Below are 22,319 nucleotides of genomic sequence, written 5' to 3'. Positions count from 1 at the left end.
ATTTTTTTATCAGCAGCTTTTTTATTATTAAAATCACTAAAAATATAAATATAAATATTGTCTACTTGTTTGTTAGAATATTAAAAAAAAACACACAAAAATACTATAAAACATTTTCTTATCATTATAATTTTAAGACTGGGGGTACAAGTCAGGTCTTATTGAGGTTTTCTATAATTTCACGAAACTATTACCTATACAAAAAAAAACATAATAACCATAATAAAAAACAAAACAAATTAAAAACAATTAAATAAAAAAATAAGTAAAATAAATCAAAAAAAATAAATACATTTATAAATAGAAAACAAAACAAGATTTCGAATATCAACGGCAAACAAAATTGTTATAAAAACTCAAGACTGAATAAACAACAGCACAGTCATTAAACGGCCACTAATCTGAAAAAACAAAAATCTAAAGAAACAATATGAAGGTCTACATTACTTTAGCTGTTGTTTGCTTAATTGCCAGTGCTGTTGCAGTAAGTATTAAATCTTTAAATTTCTGAGCGAAATTTTTTACAAAATTTGTATTCTTTCCTTCTAGCACCACGAATTGACTGAGGAGGAGAAAGCTAAGATCAAGGTTCACTTCCAGGAATGTGTTAAACAGGAAAATGTCTCTGAAGAAGATGCCACCAAATTGCGCAACAAGGATTTCGCTAATGCCACACCCGGCATGAAATGTTTCGGTGCTTGCTTCTTTGAAAAGGTGGGCATTTTGAAGGATAGCGTTGTACAAGAAGATGTGGTTTTGGCCAAATTGGTGCCCCACTATGGCGAGGAAAATGTGAAGAAAGTTTTGGAGAAATGCAAGAACGAAAAGGGTGCCGATCGTTGTGAAACCGGTTTCAAAATCTACGAATGCGTCGAAAAAGCCAAGGCTGAATTGGGTCATTAAATTTTGACTGAAGACTTTGAGGAGAAAAGTATTAAATGAAGAAGATATTTGTAAATAAAGAAAAAAATTAAACAAAGTTAATTTAAAGCTGTTATGTTTCATTAATATGTTTAAACAAACTCTGGATATCTAAACTGGGATGTTTATATCTACAAAAGTGGTCGGCTTTCATAGCCCTCAGAGACCGAATACTATAGATTTTTGACATTCGGAAAGCATGAAGCTTATTAAACTGAGAATAGGCGAAGCAAATACTTAAATTTGAAGCTTCTTAGATTTCAACCATTCTGGTTTAGGTCGCATGAATTTGAAAAATTCGTACTCTCAGTATAAATAGGAACACAAGGAATTGTTAATTGTATCTTCTTGCAATATAAGAGTTTTACGAATCACAAATGTGGCATGCTCTCTTTGTTTCGATCATTGAAACTAATATAGCAAGACGAACAGCAACTCAATCAATAGCTATTCTTTACCAAAGCAATAGAAAGAGTTTCATTTTGAACCTCCCCCTTTTTCTTATTTCAATGCTTGAAATAAAACTGTAATATTTATACCTGCAAACTCCTGAGCTACAATAAACTAATTTCAAAGCAGTGATTGGCAGCCAGGGCAAAATAAAATATGCTATTTATATGAGTACTGTAAAGAATATGCATTTAAAAAACATGAGTAACAAAGAAAATTTAGTTCATATTTTTTAAAAACATCTTATCGGTATAACAAGAAACATAAATTATTTTTACACATAAGTTATTTTTAACTAACATAAGTGTTTTATTTCTTTTCAGCCCCCACAAATGTCATGTTATTTTAAATCTGTTTTGCTATTTTTGTTATTCCTAATCCACAAAACCCCCCAAAAAAAGGAATTAAAATCAAACTTTTTAATTATTTCTTATGTTTTTCATGGTTTAACATTTGATAGATATTAATTCCTTTCATTTTCACTTTACAATTCTTCTATCTACAGTTGTTGATTTTTTAATAAACTTCATCAAAATCGTATAAGCAACACAACCATTGCTCCCCTTCACATTCCAACACCCTTGTCTTTTCTTGATCCTTGCCATGCCTTAACCATATATTTTTTTTTTCCATTTTTTATTATTTGTTTTTAATGTTGTTTTCATTTCATTTCGTTTTGTCTTGGTTCGAAAGTTGGCTTTTATATCTCGTTTCGTTTAACATTTGGGTGTGCATTTTTCTAAATGTCATTTTGCTGTCAACTCGTGGATAATAAGATTACAACTATGTAGAAATAATAGGATTCGTAAAGTTTTTGTTTTTTTTATTTATTTTTTCAGTTGCTGTTTTTGCAGCAACATTTGTAGCTTTTCAGCTGTTATTTTTATACCATTATTATTTTCTTTTAACTTAACAATTTCTATATAAACTTAACGAAAATGATGATGATTTTTTTTTCATCTTGGTTTTCAACAAAGTTAAAGTAGTAGGAGTTTATTTGGTTTTGTAATAAATAGGTTACAACGAATTGTAAATCAGCTGCTTTCTTCACAACTATTCTATATAGAAAAATTGTTCCTCACAACTTTTCTATATAGAAAAATTGTTCTTTACAACTTTTCTATATAGAAAAATTGTTCTTTACAACTTTTCTATATAGAAAAATTGTTCTTTACAACTTTTCTATATAGAAAAATTGTTCTTTACAACTTTTCTATATAGAAAAATTGTTCTTTACAACTTTTCTATATAGAAAAATTGTTCTTTACAACTTTTCTATATAGAAAAATTGTTCTTTACAACTTTTCTATATAGAAAAATTGTTCTTTACAACTTTTCTATATAGAAAAATTGTTCTTTACAACTTTTCTATATAGAAAAATTGTTCTTTACAACTTTTCTATATAGAAAAATTGTTCTTTACAACTTTTCTATATAGAAAAATTGTTCTTTACAACTTTTCTATATAGAAAAATTGTTCTTTACAACTTTTCTATATAGAAAAATTGTTCTTTACAACTTTTCTATATAGAAAAATTGTTCTTTACAACTTTTCTATATAGAAAAATTGTTCTTTACAACTTTTCTATATAGAAAAATTGTTCTTTACAACTTTTCTATATAGAAAAATTGTTCTTTACAACTTTTCTATATAGAAAAATTGTTCTTTACAACTTTTCTATATAGAAAAATTGTTCTTTACAACTTTTCTATATAGAAAAATTGTTCTTTACAACTTTTCTATATAGAAAAATTGTTCTTTACAACTTTTCTATATAGAAAAATTGTTCTTTACAACTTTTCTATATAGAAAAATTGTTCTTTACAACTTTTCTATATAGAAAAATTGTTCTTCACAATTTTTCTGTTCTTTGTTCTTCAAATTTTCTGTCCGTCTATATGTTGAAATCAACTTTCCGTAGCCCCTAAAAAACTTGCAAACATGATTGAATCATCAATATATCGGGAATTCTCCCGGTTCGGTTGATATTTAAAATCGGCCCACAAATGGCTGAGATAGAAGGACAACCGGGGCAACTACGATTGTTTGCCTATTTTTATGTATATCTGAATTAATATGTGATTAATATAGACAATATGGATATCATTGCAACGATGTATAAAGGCTTTAGTAAATTGGACCTACAATAGAGCAAAAACGGGAAAATAATTTTTTTATTCCTATTTTTTTTACCAAAAAAAAATTTTTGTCGTAATTTTTATTTTCACTAAAAAATTTAAAAAACAAAAATATTTTTAGTTAAAAGGTTATTCGGGAATACAAAATTAGTATTTTAGTAAAATTGTTTTTATGCTAAATTGCCAATTTTTAGTTTGATAAATTCACTGAAATTTATTGTTGGGGGATAAGCTAGTTCCTATGCGCATTTCACTGGTTGCTTAGGGCAGATCATCAGGAAACCTTTTCCCAAATGGCTTTAGAAAAACTCAAGCTTTATTTGTAAAAATATCAAAACTTAAACAAAACACCAACAATAAACCGTGATTTATCTTTTCTTACATTTCCTTACTACAATTGGTAGGTTTCTTGCCGACACAAACTGTAGTGAGTAAAGAAAAAACAAAAAATTTTTAAAAAAATTAAAAAAAACAATTGCAACAAAAAAAGATTTTTTTTTCAAAATTTAAATTAATTTAAAATTTGTATTTTAAAGTGTAATATGGTGAAGGGTATATAAGATTCAGCACAGCCAAATAAAGCTCTCTTACTTGTTTTCTAAAGTTTTGTATAGAAAACTATCAACATTTTCTATATAACTAACCAAAGTAGGGTACTTATTCTTAACAAAAACTTAAAAACACAATATCATATATTTTTTCACGCAAACGTTTTTCTACGTCTAGTGAAAAGTGTTAACTTTAGTATGACTTCTTATATATAAAATATCCAAATAACAAAAGAAAAACCAAGAAAAACTGCTGTCAAATATGTTGATGATGAAATGATGTCGCTTATAACAAAAAATGATTAAAAAAAAGCTAAAAATAAATAGAATCTGCAAAAAGAAATTATATTTAGTTTATCAAACCAAAAAACAAATAAAAAAGTTGTCCATATTTGAATATCAGACACAAAATATAACAATTTCTATCACAAAACTATAATTAAAACTTAATTAAAGTAAATAATATAATCAAATTTTAAATTAGTAAATGAACTTTGATATATTTTTGATTTAATGTCTTTAAATGAATAATCACAGATCATTTTATAACCAAATTGTGTGCATACGTTTCTTTGAAACAATTCCTACTGAACTTTGATCTGCCAAACGGCAGCAGTATTAAAGTGTATCTGGTCTGGCCAGACACACACGGGTTGTCTGATTGAGGTTTAAAAACCGGTTACCGGTAAAATTTTGTGGTTTCTATAGTTTGTTATTGTGTTTAAAACTAACACACAAAAACAATACCGTCGAAAGTCATAAATCTTTAAGATACTTGTACACCGATAGAATAGTTAATAACCAGAAAATTGTTTATGAAGTTTTTAGTTTGTTGTTAAATTTTAAGACACTTTTCTCAATGCATTGTTTTGCTTTTTTAATCTTAATGACATCTCTAATGTTGTGATGTCATTTCTGGTTTACGATTAACTATGTTGATAAAATAATTGTTTAATAATTTTACTTAATTTGTTGATCGATATGTGCTTTGTCTGTTTAATTGTTAATTTTCTGGAATACACTGTAAATCACTTTAGATTTTATTAAAACAAACAAAATTTTGTAATAAGAAGTTGTTTGGGGGACTCACAGCTGATTTATACGTGACTGGTTTGATGTTAAGCAATTATTCTATTCTAGAGTCATTTTATATGAACGACTACTTGTTTTTATACCCTACACCACCATAGTGGGGAGGGTATTATGCGTTTGTGCAGATGTTTGTAACGCCCAAAAATATTAGTCTAACACCCACCTTAAAGTATACCGATCGACTTAGAATCACTTTCTGAGCGATGTCCGTCCGTCTGGTCGGCTGGCTGGCTGGCTGTCCATGTAAACCTTGTGCGCTGAGTACAGGTCGCAATTTTGAAGATATTTCGATCAAATTTGGTACATATTATTTTTTGGGCTCAAGGACCAAGCCTATTAAAACTGGCTGAAATCGGTCCACTTTTTCACCTAGCCCCCATACAAATGTCCTTCCGAAATTGGACTTTATCGGTCATAAATGTTTAATTTATATATGTATCTCCACAAATTCCGCTAAGCAAATAAGTTTTATAATCTCAAAATTCTTGTCACCAAATTTTGTTATGATCGGTCCATAATTAGTCATAGCTCCCATATAGACCCGCTTCCGAAAATCACTTTGTTGTGCATAAATCGCTTAAAAATGTTGGTAAACACACAAAATTCAACATAGTTAACTTTAATAAATCACACGACCTAATTTCATGGTGATCGGTCCATAATTGGTCATAGCCCCAATATAACCCCACTTCCGAATATCACTCAAAAATATAAATTATTGAAATTTTAAAAGAAACATTTTTTTTGCTCTTTTGCTTAGTGTAGGGTATTATATGGTCGGGTTTGACCGACCATACTTTCTTACTTGTTTAAAGTGAATATATTAAAAACAATACAATTAAATATGTAAGTTTTTCTGAAGAATGCATAAATATTGAATATTAGGTTGGGTCGATTTGTATGGACGATCAAATCGTATAGCAGATATACGGAAAATTCTAAGAAAGTTTCCTCAAGAAACCAAATCATATCTTGCGAATTTCGTCTTTTATCCAATAAAAAAAAACTATTAAAAAAATATGTATTGAAATATCATTGGACAAAAGACGAAATGCGCAAGATAGGATTTGACTTTAGACCTATGGTTTTTTTGGGGAAAATTTCCTAGAATTTCCCGTAAAATACGATTCTGCTATACGATTTTCGTGAAAAAAAATCGACCCGCCCTATTGAATATATTTTAGCTATTTATATAAAACTAGGGTAGTAAAACTTGTTGGAGATTTCTGAATTATTTATCATTTTTATTATTTGTTATTTATGGGAAATTAAGGAAATTGGCAGATTATTAATTAAATTATTGACTAGCAAAGTTTTTGATTAACAAAATGAACATTTTTGATATAATGTTTTACTGAGTTTTTCTAATAAAAAAAGTTATTTAAAGTTTTTATTTATTAGTAAAATAAAAGATTTGGGATAGCACTCCTACTCGTCTTTTTTTGTGAAAACATTCTGACAAATACTATAATTAATTTGAGACTTGGGATATAATTAGGTATTATTAAGGTTTTCCATAATTTCATGAAGCTAATTACTTATTAGCTATAAAAAAATATAATAACCCTAAATTAAAAAACAAGTAAGAGAGATATATTGCGCTGTGACGAATCTTATATACCCTTCACAAAATTATACTTTAAAACAAAAAAATTATATATTTTTATGTAAACAAAATTTTATAAAAATAGTTTTCGAACTTTAAATTTTTTCGAAATTATTTTTTTAAAAGTTTTTTTTAAAAATTTTATTCCTAGGTAAACAAAACTCAAAAATTTATTTTTTTAAATTTTTAAAGTTTTTTTATTTTTTTCTTTTCGAATTTTTTTCTTAAATTTATTAGTCAAAAAAAATTTGTTTGCTGAGAAAAAAAATTCGGGGTAAAAAACATTTCTCAAGATTTTGGTCAAAGGTCTTTAAAATATCTATCATTAATGACTTAATAATCCAGATATAGATCAAAAATAGGAAAAAAATCGATGTAGTCCCGGTTTTTCCTTATATCTCAACCATTTCTTGCCCGGTTTTCTCGATTTTAAATAGCAAATCGAACCAGGTCTATAGCAGATATTTTGACGTATTAATCATAAATGGACGTTATTTGGGGGCTACGGAAATTTGATTTTAACATACAAACGGACATGGCCATATCAGCTCCGCTATCTATAGCGATCCAGAACGAAACTTTATGGGGTCGCAAATGAAAAACGTTGAAACTACAAAAGGAAGGAAAAGCTTGCCTGCCACTCATGTTGAAGGGTATAATAAGTAAAATAATTGTTATATATATTATCGACGGCAAATAAAATTGTTATAAAAACCTCCATCTGAATAAAGAACATCACAGTCATTAAACCGACACTTATCTGAACAAACAAAACTCTAAAGAAACAACATGAAGATTTACATTACTTTAGCTGCTATTTGCTTAATTGCCAGTGCTGCTGCACTGAGTATTGAATCATTAAATTCCTTAAGGGAGAAAACCGAAATCGAGGCTCAATACCAGGAATGTGCTAAACAGGAAAACGTCTCCGAAGAAGATGCTACCAAATTGCGCAACAAGGATTTCGCTAATGCCACACCCGGCATGAAATGTCTCGGTACTTGCTTCTTTGAGAAGGTGGGCATTTTGAAGGACAGCATTGTACAAGACGATGTGGTTTTGGCTAAATTGGTACCTCAATACGGCGAGGAAAATGTCAAGAATGCTTTGGAAAAATGCAAGAATGAAAAGGGCGTCGATCGCTGTGAAACCGGTTTCAAAATCTATGAATGTGCCGAATATGCCAGAGCTGAATGGGGTCATTAATTTTAACTTATGGTGTTTTCTTTTCTGGCCCTTTTCTTTTACCCTTCTTTGTGTTCTTTTCTGAAAAATGGAACAGTTTTTGTATTTTTTTGATTAAAAGTGTTAAAATTGAAGCAAAAACTATAGTTTTAGAATATTTAGAAGCTGCATAAATAATATGTAATGGTTTTTGTTATAAATATTCTGATCGCTAAAAACGTAACACATTATGAGGGTATGGCTAACCTTTAATAAATGGCAACATTTTGTGTCAGAAAAGAAAACATCATAAGAAGTTGATGGAAAAAAGTACTAAATGAAGAAGATATATTTCTGTAAATAAAGATAAATTTTAAACAAATATTATTAAAATGAAAATGTTTTTATTTTGGTATAAACAGTAATAGTATTCGGAAGCGGCAAGGTCTGGACTATGAAGCGGGTGAGGCAAAACTTCCCAGCCACTTCATTCTAAATAATTTTTAGCATGTATTGCAACATGTGGCCGAGCTTTGTCATGATGGAATATTACGGTTTTATATCCGGCGGCTTATTCTGGATGTTTTTCAAACGCATCAGTTGGTTTCAGTACAGATTAACTGTGATGTTCTGGTCAGATTTCAGTAGCTCATAATTAAAATGTAATTAATGTAAATAATTTAATCAAATGTTAAACTAGTAAATGAACTTTGATCTATTTTTGACTTTATTACATTAAATGAATAATCACAGATCATTTTAATACCAAATTGTGTGCAGATGCTTTTTTGAAACAATTCCTACTGAATTGCAGTATTAAAATGTATCTGGTCTGGCTAGACACACGGGTTATAATAAACTGTTTGAAAACCGGTTACCGGCAAAATTTCGTGGTGTCTACAGTTTGTTGTTGTGTTTAAAAATAACACACAAAAACAATAACGTTGAAAGTAATAAATCTTTAAGATACTCGTACACCGATAAAATAGTTAATAAACAGAAAATAGTTGCTGAAGTTTTTTGTTTGCTGTTAAATTGTAAAAAAAAACTTTTATCTGAGGAGGCGCAGAATAAAAGGTACTTTTTCGAATTTTTTTACAAATTGATTTTTTGGTATTTTTATAATATTTGGATTAAAATCTTTTAGAAAAAATAAATTTTTCAAAATTTTTAAATTTTCAAAAAAGTACATTTTGTTCTAAGGCATTATTTTGCTTTTTTATTTAATCTTAATGTCATCTTTAATGTTCTACTCGTAGTTGTGATGTCATTTCTGGTTTACGATTAAACATGTTGATCAAATAATTGTTTAATAATTTTACTTAATTTGTTGATCGATATGTGTTTTGTCTGTTTAATTGTTAATTTTCTGGAATACACTGTAAATCACTTTAGATTTTATTAAAACAAAATTTTGTAATAAGCAGTTGTTTGGGGGACTCACAGCTGATTTGTACGTGACAGGTTTGATGTTAAGCAATTATTCTATTCTAGAGCCATTTTTTAAAGTGAATATATTAAAAACAATACAATTAAATATGTAAAATTGCAGTTTTTCTGTACAATTCAAAACATATTGAATATATTTTAGCTATTTATATAAAGCTAGGGTAGTAAAACTTGTTGAAGATTTCTGAATTATTTATTATTTTTATTAATTCTTATTTATGGGAAATTTAGAGAAATTGGCAGATTACTAATTCAATAAGTTTTTGATTAACAAAATGAATATTAACATTTGTAATACTTTGTTTTACTGGGTTAACAAATTTGTTGTATAAACAATTTTTGGTGATGAGCAAAATTATTTTCTGATAAAAAAAACTTAAAGCTTTTATTTTTTAGTAAAATAAAGATGTGGGATAGCACTTCTACTCGTCTTTTTTTTGTGAAAACATTCTGAGAAATATTATAAAACAATTTGAGACTTGGGGTACAATCAGGTATTATTGAGGTTTTCCATAATTCCACGAAGCTAAGTACTTATTACCTATAAAAATATATTTTAACCATAAATTAAAAAACAAGTCAGAGAGCTATATTGGGCTGTGACGAATCTTATATACCCTTCACAAAATTATACATTAAAATAGAAAAAATATTTGTAGGCAAAAACAATTGTTTTCAAAATTAATTTTTTAATTGTTTTTTTAAACAAAATTCAAAAAATTTTTTTTTTCAAATTTTCTTTTTTAAATTTTTTAATGAAAAAAAAAATTTTTGTTAAAAAAAATTCGGTTTAAAAAATATTTTTCACGATTTTGACCCATTGTAGTTCAAAGGTCTTTCAAATATCTATCATTATACATATATTCATATTGTCTGTATTAATGACTTAGTAATCCAGATATTTGTAGTCCAAAAATAGGTAAAAAATGGAGGTTGTCCCGATTTTTTCCTTATATCTCAACCATTTGTGGGCCGATTTTCACGACTTTAATTAGCAATTTAATTAGCAATATATGTAAGTTATTTGGGGGCTATGGAAAGTTAGTTTCAACATAAGTACAAACTGACTTGGCTATCTATAACGATCCAGGGGTCGCAATTGAAAAATGTTAAAATTACAAACGGAATGATAAGCTTGCCACTTGCCACTCATGGTGAAGGGTATATGTAAAGAAAATAAATCAAATAAATACATTTACATATATTATTGACGGAAAATAAAATTGTTATAAAAACCCCCATCTGAATAAAGAACATCACAGTCATTAAACAGACAATTATCTGAACAAACAAAACTCTAAAAAAACAATATGAAGTTCTACATTACTTTAGCTGTTGCTTGCTTAATTGCCAGTGCTGTTGCAGTAAGTATTAAATCCCTAAATCTCTTAAGCGAAGGAAATGTATGTTTTAATATTTATACAAATTACTTATCCTTTCCTTACAGCACCACGAATTGACTGAGGAAGAGAAAGCCGAGATCGAGGGTCAATACCAGGAATGTGCTAAACAGGAAAAGGTCTCCCAAGAAGATGCCACCAAATTGCGCAACAAGGAATTCGCTAATGCCACACCCGGCATGAAATGTTACGGGGCTTGCTTCTTTGAAAAGGTGGGCATTTTGAAGGACAGCATTGTACAAGAAGATGTGGTTTTGGACTTATTGGTACCTCACTACGGCAAGGAAAATGTCACGAAGGCTTTGGAAAAATGCGGGAATAAAAAGGGTGCAGATCGTTGTGATACCGGTTTCAAAGTCTATGAATGCATCGAAAATGCCAGAGCTGAATGGGGTCATTAAATATGGACTAAGAACTTGAAGGAAAACAGTATTAAATGAAGAAGATATATATCTGAAAATAAAGAAAAATTTTAAACAATGTTTATTAAAATTAAAATGTTTTTATTTCGTATAAAAAAACGTTCTGCATCGATCGAAAGCAATAGTATTCGTACGGGGCAAGGTCTGGACTATATAGCGGGTGAGGCAAAACTTCCCAACTTCTTTATTCTAAAAAATGTTTAACATGTGACCGAGCTTTGTTATGATGGAGTATTACGGTTTCATGTGTGGCCTTATATTTTGGGTGTTTTATGGCCAATGCTAGCTTCAAATGAATCAGTTGCGTTCGGTACAGGTTACCTGTGATGGTCTGGTCAGATTTCAGCTGCTTATAATAGATAGCACCCTTGTGCTCCCATCAAATATAGAGAATTACCTTATGCATGTTTGGCTATGGTGTCGATTCGGCTGGTTCACAATAGGATCTATTGTTCAAGCATCATTTCGGACATGCAAAGTCATCGTTCAAGATCTCTCGGCTTCAATTCTTATGGTAACCAATTTTCCCGTTTTTTGATGAATTCTGCTGCTCGAAAATTTTTTAAAATACTTTGTTTTTTACGATATTATGTTCAACAAATAAGTGATAATAAATGAGAGATATGTATCCTTCAAAATAACATATAAGTGCAATATTTTTGAGGAACGGAGTTTAAAAGTGGCATATTTTTTAATCTAATTGAGATATTGACTTGAAATTTTTTTGTAAGACCAAGAATTTAGTTATCTATACTAAAAAAATAGCTCGGAATAAATGTGAAATAAATTGTTCTACTATTTGCAATCCTATTCATATTTTGATACAAATTTTAGTTTTAGAAACTCAATAAATATGTAATATGTAATTAAATCTTTATTTATTAACAAAACTCAATGAAATTTTCAACGTTTTTTTTTTAAATTTTTCATTCTAAATAACATTGTATAAAAAAAACTTGTCAACAATTCCTAAAAATTGGAGCGAAAATCCCAAAAATGGTATTTTTCGATTTTGCTCACAGGGTCCACATTTCCTTTGGGGCTGGGAAATATTCGTTTGGTGGTAAATAGGAAAGACATCAATGTTTCAAAAGCTGCCTTCCGTTTTCAGGTCCCTGTTTTGGGATTTTAGAACATGTGGCCCAAAGTTGAAATTTTGATAAAAAAATAAGTCAAATTTCGAAGGGCGTATGAGCGACATGGTCGAAAAATAGGACATGTTTTTTTATAGAGAAATGTTCTCCGTTTACTTAAGTCACCTTTTTGCCCAAAAAACAGCAAAAATCTACTACTTTTTGAATTTTTAAATTAAAAATCGTTTATTTTTGGATCCATAGTTGATATTGCTCTGAAATCTCCTGTATATTAGAGGTAATTTAGTTGTATAACTAACTAATCCTGTACATTCGGACCAGTAGTACGCCCTATATTTTAAAAAAAGCGGACCAAGGTATGGCAAAATTTTAAAATTTAAATTTACAAACGCACACGCAAGAATGTTTTTCCAAGACCTAGCCGATTGTTTTCCAAAAATATAAAAATCGTTTCAGTGCACTATAGGTTAAACGGCTACAAAAACTGTGCTAAAGTCCAATTTTTCAAATGCAAATATTGCACTTTTTTTAATGCCATTTTGTAACCAATACTCCAAATTAACTATGTCAGCTTTTTGTTTTTGGTAAGTATTAAATTCCATTTGACAACACACAGTCAAAAACATTGCATCGTAATTACTTAATAAATTTTGTTGAAAAGCCTGTATTGCTTCCAAATTTTCAATTTCATGTTTAAATAATTTCGCGTGTTATAAACAAGAAAGTGCGCCGATTGTTTTCAAAATGTAACTTCGTGGAAGCTGTTAAAATTTCGGCAAAGTTCTACAGATTAAATGAAATCAGAAATGAATATATTGAAATGTTATAAACCAATTTTCATTTACTTATAACAGCCATTTTTAGCCGTTTTCGAATAATACTATCTTTTTTAGGTTATTGTTTGAAATTTGGCTTAACGAAAATTCAAAAAAAGAAAAATTTGATGCCGTTTTCAAACATGTAGTGGACAAAATTGAAGTAAACATATTTTCAGATGAAGTGGAGAAGCATATAACGAAAACAATAAATTTGTTAAACCCTACACCACCATAGTGGGGAGGGTATAATGCGTTTGTGCAGATGTTTGTAATGTCCAAGAATATTAGTCTAACACCCACCTTAATATGGTACATATAAATTTTTCGGCCAAAGAACGAAGCCTATTTAAATTGGGTGAAATCGGTCCATTATACCACCTAGCCCCCATACAAATTTCCTCCCGTAATTGGACTTTATCGACACAAATTTTGCTCCAAATAAATTTTATATATACGGAATTCATGTCAGCTAATTTTATGATGATAGGTCCTTAATCAGTCATAGCTCCCATATAATACCCGCTTCCGAAAATAACTTTAACGTGCACAAATCTCTTAAAAATTTTGGTATACACATAAAATTCAACAGAAAATTCAACCCTCATAAAGAAAATAATCACACGACCTAATTTCATGACGATCGGTCCATAATTGGTCATAGCTCCCATATAACCCACTTCCGAAAATCACTCACGAATATAAATTATTGAAATTTTAAAAGCAAATGAGACTCTTACCAAAGTTTCTTTGCAATCTATTTTACTTCATATTGCTGAAACATTTTTGAGATTCAAAAAGACTCTGTAATGGAAGCGGAGAAGACATATTTTTTAAGCTCCGAATTAATATTAATATTAAGCTGTACCTCAGATCCATTAATTTACACATCATTTTTAGATAGGCGCTTACAAAACCGGAAACGTTCCACACTTCTGCCAGAAGTAATTCAACTGTTATGTTACAGTGAACCCATGGAAGAATTTTACTTTAGTCACCAAGACAATGTAATTAATGAAAGCGAAGAGGACCTTATTGATTTAAATTTACAAAATGAATTAGATTTAAGCAATTACTAAAAGTTTTAATATAATTTAAATAAATGAATGTATTAAGTTTGCATTAATGATTGTAAATGGGTTAATTTTTGGTCGCTAGTGGGTTAAATTCCATTTTTTTAATAGAATTACTCTTATTTTCGAAATTCTTTAAGGTTTTGGTTTGAATACCATGATTTTGTAGTCGTTAATAATTTAGCACAGAAAAAGTAGTCATTTAACCCATAGTGCAATGGCAAACAAAAAAATGGCAGGTGCTTAAAAATAGCGCCGCTCCTGGAGCATTTCAATAACTTAAACTCGAGTATGCCTTGGCTATGCCCACATCAAATTCTATTCTGATCGGATCAGCCGTTTAGAAATGACAGATTTATTTCCAAAAATTTTAATTCTGCCCTACTCTAAAATAGCTAAAAGTAAATAGAATCTACAAAAGGAAGCTCCATTTAGTTTATCAACTACAAAATTTTATATTAAGCCAAAAAATAAATAAAAAAGTTGTTCATATTTAAATATCAAACACAGAATATAATAATATCTATCACAAAACTATAATTAAAATTTAGTTAAAGTAAATATTTGAATCAAATATTAAATTAGTAAATGAACTTTGATCTATTTTTGATTTTATGTCTGTAAATGAATAATCAGATCATTTTGTAACCAAATTGTGTGCATACGTTTCTTTGAAACAATTCCTACTGAACTTTGATCTGCCAAACGGCAGCAGTATTAAAATGTATTTGGTCTGACCAGACACACACGCGTTGTCTGAGTGAGGTTTAAATAAACTGTTTGAAAACCGGTTACCGGCAAAATTTCGTTCTCTCTACAGTTTGTTATTGTGTTTAAAACTAACACACAAAAACAATACCGTCGAAAGTCATAAATCTTTAAGATACTTGTACACCGATAAAATAGTTAATAAACAGCAAATAGTTGCTGAAGTTTTTTGTTTGGTGTTAAATTGTAAAAAAAAAACTTTTATCTGAGGAGCCGCAGAATAAAAGGTACTTTTTCGAATTTTTTTAAAAATCGATTTTTTGGTATTTTTATAATATTCGAGTTGAAATCTTTTAGAAAAAATAAATGTTTAAATTTTCAAAAAAGTACCATTTTGTTCTAAGTCTCCTCATCTGTGCATTGTTTTGCTTTTTTAATCTTAATGTCATCTTTAATGTTCTACTCGTATTTGTGATGTCATTTCTGGTTTACGATTAAACATGTTGATCAAATAATTGTTTAATAATTTTACTTAATTTAACTATCGATATGTGTTTTGTGTGTTTAATTGTTAATTTCATGGAATACACTGTAAATCAATTTGAATTTTATTAAAACAAACAAAATTATGTAATAAGTAGTTGTTTGGGAGATTCACAGTAGATTTGTACTTGGCTGTGTCGATGTTAAGCAATTAAAAAATATAAATAATGAACTCTTACTTATTTTTATACCCTTCGCCATAAGTAGCGAAGTTTGTCATTCCCACAAAGTATATATATTCTGGATCGTTATAGATAACGAATTCGATATGCCCAAACGAAATCAACTTTCCGAAGCCCCCAAATAATTTACATACATGATTCATACATCAATATATCGGGAATTCTTCCGGCTCGGTTGCTCGACAAAATAGGCCCACATCGACAAAATCGGCCCACAAATGGCTGAGATATAGGAAAAATCGGGACAACCTCCATTTTTTCCCTATTTTTTATCTATATCTTATCTTTTTATCTATATAAAAATTAGAGCAAAAAAAATCGAAAAACTTTTTTAAAAAAAAAAAATTTAAAAACAATTAAAAAAATTGTAATCTTGCTTAAAAAAATTTAAAAAAAAAATATTTTTAAGTTTAATTTGGTGAAGGGTATATAAGATTCGGCACAACCGAATATAGCTTTCTTACTTGTTTAGAGTGAATATATTAAAACAAAATAATTGAAAATGTAAAATTGTAGTTTTTTTTTTATACAATGCATAAATATTGAATATATTTCAGCTATTTATCTAAAACTAAGGTACTAAAACTTGTTGGGGATTTCTGAATTATTCAAGACAATATGTGCACTATCGATCATGTCAGCGAAATTTTTTTTATTTCTGGGAAATTTAGGGAAACTGGTTGTATTGTATATGGGCGGATCATGAAATTAGTTATTGCCTAGAAAAGTTATTGATCAACAAAATTAACATTTTGAATTGTTATAAAAACCGCCATCTGAATAAAGAATAGCACAGTCGTTAAACGGACACTTATCTGAACAATCAAAAATCTAAAGAAACAATATGAAGGTCTACATTACTTTAGCTGTTGTTTGCTTAATTGCCAGTGCTATTGCTGTAAGTATTAAATCCCTAAATCCATTAAGCGAAGGAAACGTATGTCTTAATATTTACACAAATTACTTATACTTTCAGTTCCACGAATTGACTGAGGAGGACAAAGCCGAAATCGAGGGTCAATATCAGGAATGTGCTAAACAGGAAAACGTCTCCGAACAAGAAGCCACCAAAGTACGCAACAAGGAATTCGCTAATGCTACACCCGCCATGAAATGTTTCGGAGCTTGCTTCTTTGAGAAGGTGGGAATTTTGAAGGACAGCGTTGTACAAAAAGATGTGGTTTTGGAGTTATTGGTACCTCACTACGGCAATGAAAATGTGACGAAAGCTTTGGAAAAGTGCGAGAACAAAAAGGGTGCAGATCGTTGCGAAACCGGTTTCAAAGTCTATGAATGCATCGAAAATGAAAGAGCTGAATGGGGTCATTAAATTTGGACTTGGAAGTTGAGGAAAACAATATTAGATGAAGCAGATACTATTTTCAAATAAAGAAAAATTTTAAACAAAGTCTATTAAAATGAAAATGTTTTTTGTCGAAAGTCATAAATCTTTAACCCTCTAAGGCGCAAACTTGAAAAAGCTAAAAAAAGTTGTGGAATAATTGTTTTTAGGGTAATTATGAACCAATAAACTCAGAACGGCAATCAGAAATTAATTTGCAAATTAAGTTTAGGAACCAGGTGCAAAAAAGGGGAAGTGTGCCTCAGGGCACTGTTGCCGGTTTAGGTGTACAAAAACAATAATTATGATACGATTTTATTGAAAAACCAATGAAAAAGAACTAACTAAAAATATTTCGAGTAGACCGGGCTTATAATTAAACTTTGTTTTAAAAAAAAATTGCATATCACTCACAAAATAGCTGGTAGAACAAAAACTAAAAGTGAGAATGCATTTCGAACTTCGAGGGAAATTTTAGCAAATCTGTAACTAGAGTCACAGTTAAATTAAATAAGAAATCATAATTACTTTTTGAGATAATTGGTGATTTGTAATGCATGTCTTGTGGCACTCTTGCGGGTTGGAGGATTAAGATAAAATTGTTGATAACCAGAAAATAGTTTCTGAAGTTTTTTGTTTGCTGTTAAATGGTAAATCACTTTTATCTGTGAATTGTTTTGATTTTTTAATCTTAATGTCATCTTTACTGTTCTACTCGTATTTTTGATGTCATTTCTGGTTTACAATTAAATATTTAGTTAAAGTAATTGTTTAATAATTTTACTTATTAAACAATTACTTTAACTTAATTTTGTTGAGCGATATTTGTTTTGTCTGTTTAATTGTTATTTTCCCTACAATACACTGTAAATCAATTTAAATATTATTATAACAAAAAGATATGCAATACAAACTTGTTTGGGAAACTGACAGCTGATTTGATATTAAGCAATTAAAAGTTATAAATATGAATTATATTCTAGATGCTTAGTACTTGTTTTCTAAAGTGAATATATTAAAAGCAAAACAATTAAAGATGTAAAATTATAGTTTTTTTTATACAATGCATAAATATTGAATATATTTCTGCTAGTTATTAAAAACTAGGCTTCTAAAACTAGTTGGATATTTCTCAATTATTCAAGAGAATAGGTGTGTTCGCGTACTTTTCAGTAAAAAATAACCAGTAACTTTAGGTTAGAGATTAAAAATAACAAAAACAAAATGCGAACAACAAAAAATAAGTTTATTTTATTATAGACTAGTTGACCGCCCCGCCCCAGCTTCGTCCGGTAGCATTTAATGTTAGTTCTTCAAGTTTCACCATCCCACATACACCTGCTTATTCTTATTTATTTGCAAATAAAATATCTAAATTTGTACTGCATACTTTAGGGAGCTTTTTTATTACAGTTGACTGGACTCAAAAAAAAATCCGGTTTTTACCCGGAATTTTCCATTCTCCTGAAAATTTCGAATAAAAAAAAATCAGCCAAATCACTACAACCGTTCTAACGTGATGCCATTACATATATGGACCATTTCATTATACCCTACACCACCATAGTGGGGAGGGTATAATGCGTTTGTGCAGATGTTTGTAACGCCCAAAAATTTTAGTCTAACACCCACCTTAAAGTATACCGATCGACTTAGAATCACTTTCTGAGTCGACTAAACGATGTCCGTCCGTCCGTCTGGTTGGCTGGCTGGCTGTCCATGTAAATTTTGTGGGCAGAGTACAGGTCGTAATTTTAAATATATTTCGATCAAAATTGGTACATATTACTTTTTCCGCTCATGCTCCCAAATTTTGTTACGATCGGTCCATAATTAGTCATAGCTCCCATATAGACCCGCTTCCGAAAATCACTTTAGCGTACATAAATCGCTTAAAAATGTTGTATATACACAAAATTCAACATAAATAACTTTCATATATGGGGCATTTCATGTCAAGTGAACCAACTTTTGAAATCGATGTCTTCCGATCGGGATGAAATTTGCACCAAGGTTAGCTCTATTGGATAGTAACTCAGACACAATTTTTCAACAACATCGGTCGAGAACTCTCTGAGTTATAGGGGGTAAAATTTTGACAATTTGGTCAAACAGGGGTTTTTTCTTATCCATGTAACTTATTACCTATTATTCTTAGCAAAATGTGTCCCAAATAGTATAGATAGCTATTTCTTCGATCTTTCGAAAAAAAATATTTAAAAAAAAAAATAAAAATTTTTTAATATTTTTTTTCCGAAATCAAAAACTTTTTTGACTTTTTTTTAAAATACGCTATTTTTTTTTATTTTTTTTTTTTTCTTAAAATAAAGTTTAGATATTTTCCTTGAACACCTACTTGGTCGCTTAGTGGGATGCGAGTGGGATATCTATCAAAATAAATATTTTGTAACTCAAAACATAAAATTTTTGACTTTTTTTGCAAAATCAAAAACTTTGTTGACTTTTTTTTTTCAAAATGGACCCTTTTTTAATCTTTTTTTTTAGGTCAAACTAAAGCTTAGATATTATCCTTGAAGACCCTTTTGGTCGCTTAGTGGGATGCGAGTGGGATATCTATCAAAATAAATATTTTTTAACTCAAGACTTACAATTTTTGACTTTTTTTTTGCAAATACGATTTTTTTCCAAATGGGCCCTTTTTTTAAAATTTTTTTTGTAGTCAAAAGAAAGCTTAGGTCTATTCCTTTAAGATATTTTTAGTCCGTTAGTGGGTTGCGAGTGGGATATCTATCAAAATAAATATTTTGTAACGCAAGACATACAATTTTTTAATTTTTTTTTGCAAAATCAAAATTTTTTTCCAATATGGGCCCTTTTTTAATTTTTTTTTTTTGCTCAAAAGAAAGCCTAGGTCCATTCCTTTAAGATATTTTTAGTCCCTTAGTGGGATGCGAGTGGGATATCTATCAAAATAAATGTTTTAACACAAAAATTGTATGTCTTGAGTTACAAAACATTTATTTTGATATATATCCCACTCGCATCCCACTAAGCGATCAAAACCATCTTAAAGGAATAGGCCTAAGCTTTCTTTATAGCAAAAAAAAAATTACAAAAAGGGCCCATTTTAAAAAAAAGTCAAAAAAGTTTTTGATTTTGCCAAAAAATCAAAAATTGTATATCTTGAGTTACAAAATATTTATTTTGATAGATATCCCATTCGTATCCCACTAAGGGACCTAAAATATCTTAAAGGAATGGACCTAAGCTTTCTTTTGACTAAAAAAAAATTTTTAAAAAAGGGCCCATTTTGAAAAAAAATTCGAATTTGCAAAAAAAAAGTCAATAATTGAATGTCTTGAGTTACAACATTTTTATTTTAATAGATATCCTACTCACATCTTCCTAAGTGATAAAATAGGTCTTAAAGGAAAAGACCTAAGCTTTCTTTTGAGCAAAAAAAAATTTTTAAAAAAAAGTCCCATATTGGAAAAAAATTTCGATTTTGCAAAAAAAAATTAAAAAATTGTTACAAAATATTTATTTTGATAGATATCCCACTCGCATCCCACTAAGGGACTAAAAATATCTTAAAGGAATGGACCTAGGCTTTCTTTTGAGCAAAAAAAAAAATTAAAAAAGGGCCCATATTGGAAAAAAATTTTGATTTTGCAAAAAAAAATTAAAAAATTGTATGTCTTGCGTTACAAAATATTTATTTTGATAGATATCCCACTCGCATCCCACTAACGGACTAAAAATATCTTAAAGGAATGGACCTAAGCTTTCTTTTGACTACAAAAAAAATTTTAAAAAAAGGGCCCATTTGGAAAAAAAATCGTATTTGCAAAAAAAAAAGTCAAAAATTGTAAGTCTTGAGTTAAAAAATATTGATTTTGATAGATATCCCACTCGCATCCCACTAAGCGACCAAAAGGGTCTTCAAGGATAATATCTAAGCTTTTGTTTGACCTAAAAAAAAATTAAAAAAGGGTCCATTTTGAAAAAAAAAGTCAACAAAGTTTTTGATTTTGCAAAAAAAGTCAAAAATTTTATGTTTTGAGTTACAAAATATTTATTTTGATAGATATCCCACTCGCATCCCACTAAGCGACCAAGTAGGTGTTCAAGGAAAATATCTAAACTTTATTTTAAGAAAAAAAAAAAAAAAAAAAAAAAAAAGGACCCATTTTAAAAAAAAAGTCAAAAAAGTTTTTGATTTCGGAAAAAAAATATTAAAAATTTTTTATTTTTTTTTTTAAATATTTTTTTTCGAAAGATCGAAGAAATAGCTATCTATACTATTTGGGACACATTTTGCTAAGAACAATAGGTAATAAGTTACATGGATAAGAAAAAACCCCTGTTTGACCAAATTGTCAAAATTTTACCCCCTATAACTCAGAGAGTTCTCGACCAATGTTGTTGAAAAATTGTGTCTGAGTTACTATCCAATAGAGCTAACCTTGGTGCAAATTTCATCCCGATCGGAAGACATCGATTTCAAAAGTTGGTTCACTTGACATGAAATGCCCCATATATAAAAAAAAGAAAAGAACAGAATCCAGTGATAATTTGTGCAAATTATTACAAACTATCAAGTACGCGAACACAACTAATATGTGCCCTATAGATAACACCTGCTGATCTTGTCAGGTTATTTTTTTTTAATTTATGGAAAATTTAGGGTAATTGCAATTGTATATGGTTGAATCACAAATTAAATTATTGCCTAGAAAAGTTATTGATTAAAAAAATTAACATTAAGATTTTAAAATGTTATAAAAACCACAGACTGGATAAAGAACAGCACAGTCATTAAACGGACACTTATCGGAACAAACAAAAAGCTAAAGAAACAATATGAAGCTCTATATTACATTAGCTGTTGTTTGCTTAATTGCCAGTGCTGTTGCAGTAAGTATTAAATCCCTAAATCCTTCATAATAACACAAATTATTTATTATTTCCTTACAGCACGACAAATTGCCTGAGGAGGAGAAAGCCAAGATGTTGGTTCAATTCCAGGAATGTGTTAAACAGGAAAACGTCTCCGAAGAAGATGTCACTAAATTGCAGAAAAAGGATTTGTCTAATGCCACACCCGGCATGAAATGTTTCGGAGCTTGCTTCTTTGAAAAGGTCGGGATTTTGAAGGACAGCGTTGTACAAGAAGATGTGGTTTTGAAAAAATATGCACCTTACTATGGTGAGGAAAATGTCAAGAAAGTTTTGGAGAAATGCAAGAACGAAAAGGGTGCCGATCGTTGTGATACAGGTTTCAAAATCTATGAATGTGCCGAAAAAGCCACAGCTGAATGGGATCATTAAATGTTGTGAAAAAAATTGCTAAATGAAGAAGATATTTGTAAATAAAGTTTATTGAAATAAAAATGTTTTTATTGTGGTG

At 29.4% G+C, this 22,319-nt stretch overlaps 5 protein-coding genes across 5 annotated transcripts; all 5 read left to right on the top strand.

The window, feature by feature from the left end:
• The first annotated feature begins 343 nt into the window (after positions 1 to 343).
• Positions 344 to 984, top strand: LOC135960108 (general odorant-binding protein 56d-like). The gene is made up of 2 exons (XM_065511320.1): positions 344 to 484; positions 550 to 984. The coding sequence occupies exons 1-2, from the start codon at positions 431 to 433 to the stop codon at positions 901 to 903; spliced, it is 408 nt and encodes a 135-aa protein (XP_065367392.1). The 5' UTR covers positions 344 to 430; the 3' UTR covers positions 904 to 984.
• A 6,528-nt stretch (positions 985 to 7,512) lies between these two features.
• On the top strand, positions 7,513 to 8,056 carry LOC135960663 (general odorant-binding protein 56a-like). The gene has a single exon (XM_065512004.1). The coding sequence runs from the start codon at positions 7,546 to 7,548 to the stop codon at positions 7,960 to 7,962; it is 417 nt and encodes a 138-aa protein (XP_065368076.1). The 5' UTR covers positions 7,513 to 7,545; the 3' UTR covers positions 7,963 to 8,056.
• A 2,561-nt stretch (positions 8,057 to 10,617) lies between these two features.
• On the top strand, positions 10,618 to 11,228 carry LOC135960664 (general odorant-binding protein 56d-like). The gene is made up of 2 exons (XM_065512005.1): positions 10,618 to 10,733; positions 10,817 to 11,228. Exons 1-2 carry the CDS (start codon positions 10,680 to 10,682, stop codon positions 11,168 to 11,170), a joined length of 408 nt encoding a protein of 135 aa, XP_065368077.1. The 5' UTR covers positions 10,618 to 10,679; the 3' UTR covers positions 11,171 to 11,228.
• Positions 11,229 to 16,403: 5,175 nt separating this feature from the next.
• LOC135961602 (general odorant-binding protein 56d-like) lies at positions 16,404 to 17,031 on the top strand. Its single transcript, XM_065513128.1, has 2 exons — positions 16,404 to 16,504; positions 16,583 to 17,031. The coding sequence occupies exons 1-2, from the start codon at positions 16,451 to 16,453 to the stop codon at positions 16,934 to 16,936; spliced, it is 408 nt and encodes a 135-aa protein (XP_065369200.1). The 5' UTR covers positions 16,404 to 16,450; the 3' UTR covers positions 16,937 to 17,031.
• Positions 17,032 to 21,694: 4,663 nt separating this feature from the next.
• LOC135960981 (general odorant-binding protein 56a-like) lies at positions 21,695 to 22,319 on the top strand. The gene is made up of 2 exons (XM_065512412.1): positions 21,695 to 21,826; positions 21,887 to 22,319. Exons 1-2 carry the CDS (start codon positions 21,773 to 21,775, stop codon positions 22,238 to 22,240), a joined length of 408 nt encoding a protein of 135 aa, XP_065368484.1. The 5' UTR covers positions 21,695 to 21,772; the 3' UTR covers positions 22,241 to 22,319.

The sequence above is a fragment of the Calliphora vicina genome, chromosome 5 (genome assembly GCF_958450345.1).
Source record: "Calliphora vicina chromosome 5, idCalVici1.1, whole genome shotgun sequence".
Taxonomy (NCBI): Eukaryota; Metazoa; Arthropoda; class Insecta; order Diptera; family Calliphoridae; genus Calliphora; species Calliphora vicina.
Note: the sequence above shows the minus strand (reverse complement) of the source record. Positions and strands in the feature narration are given on the sequence as shown.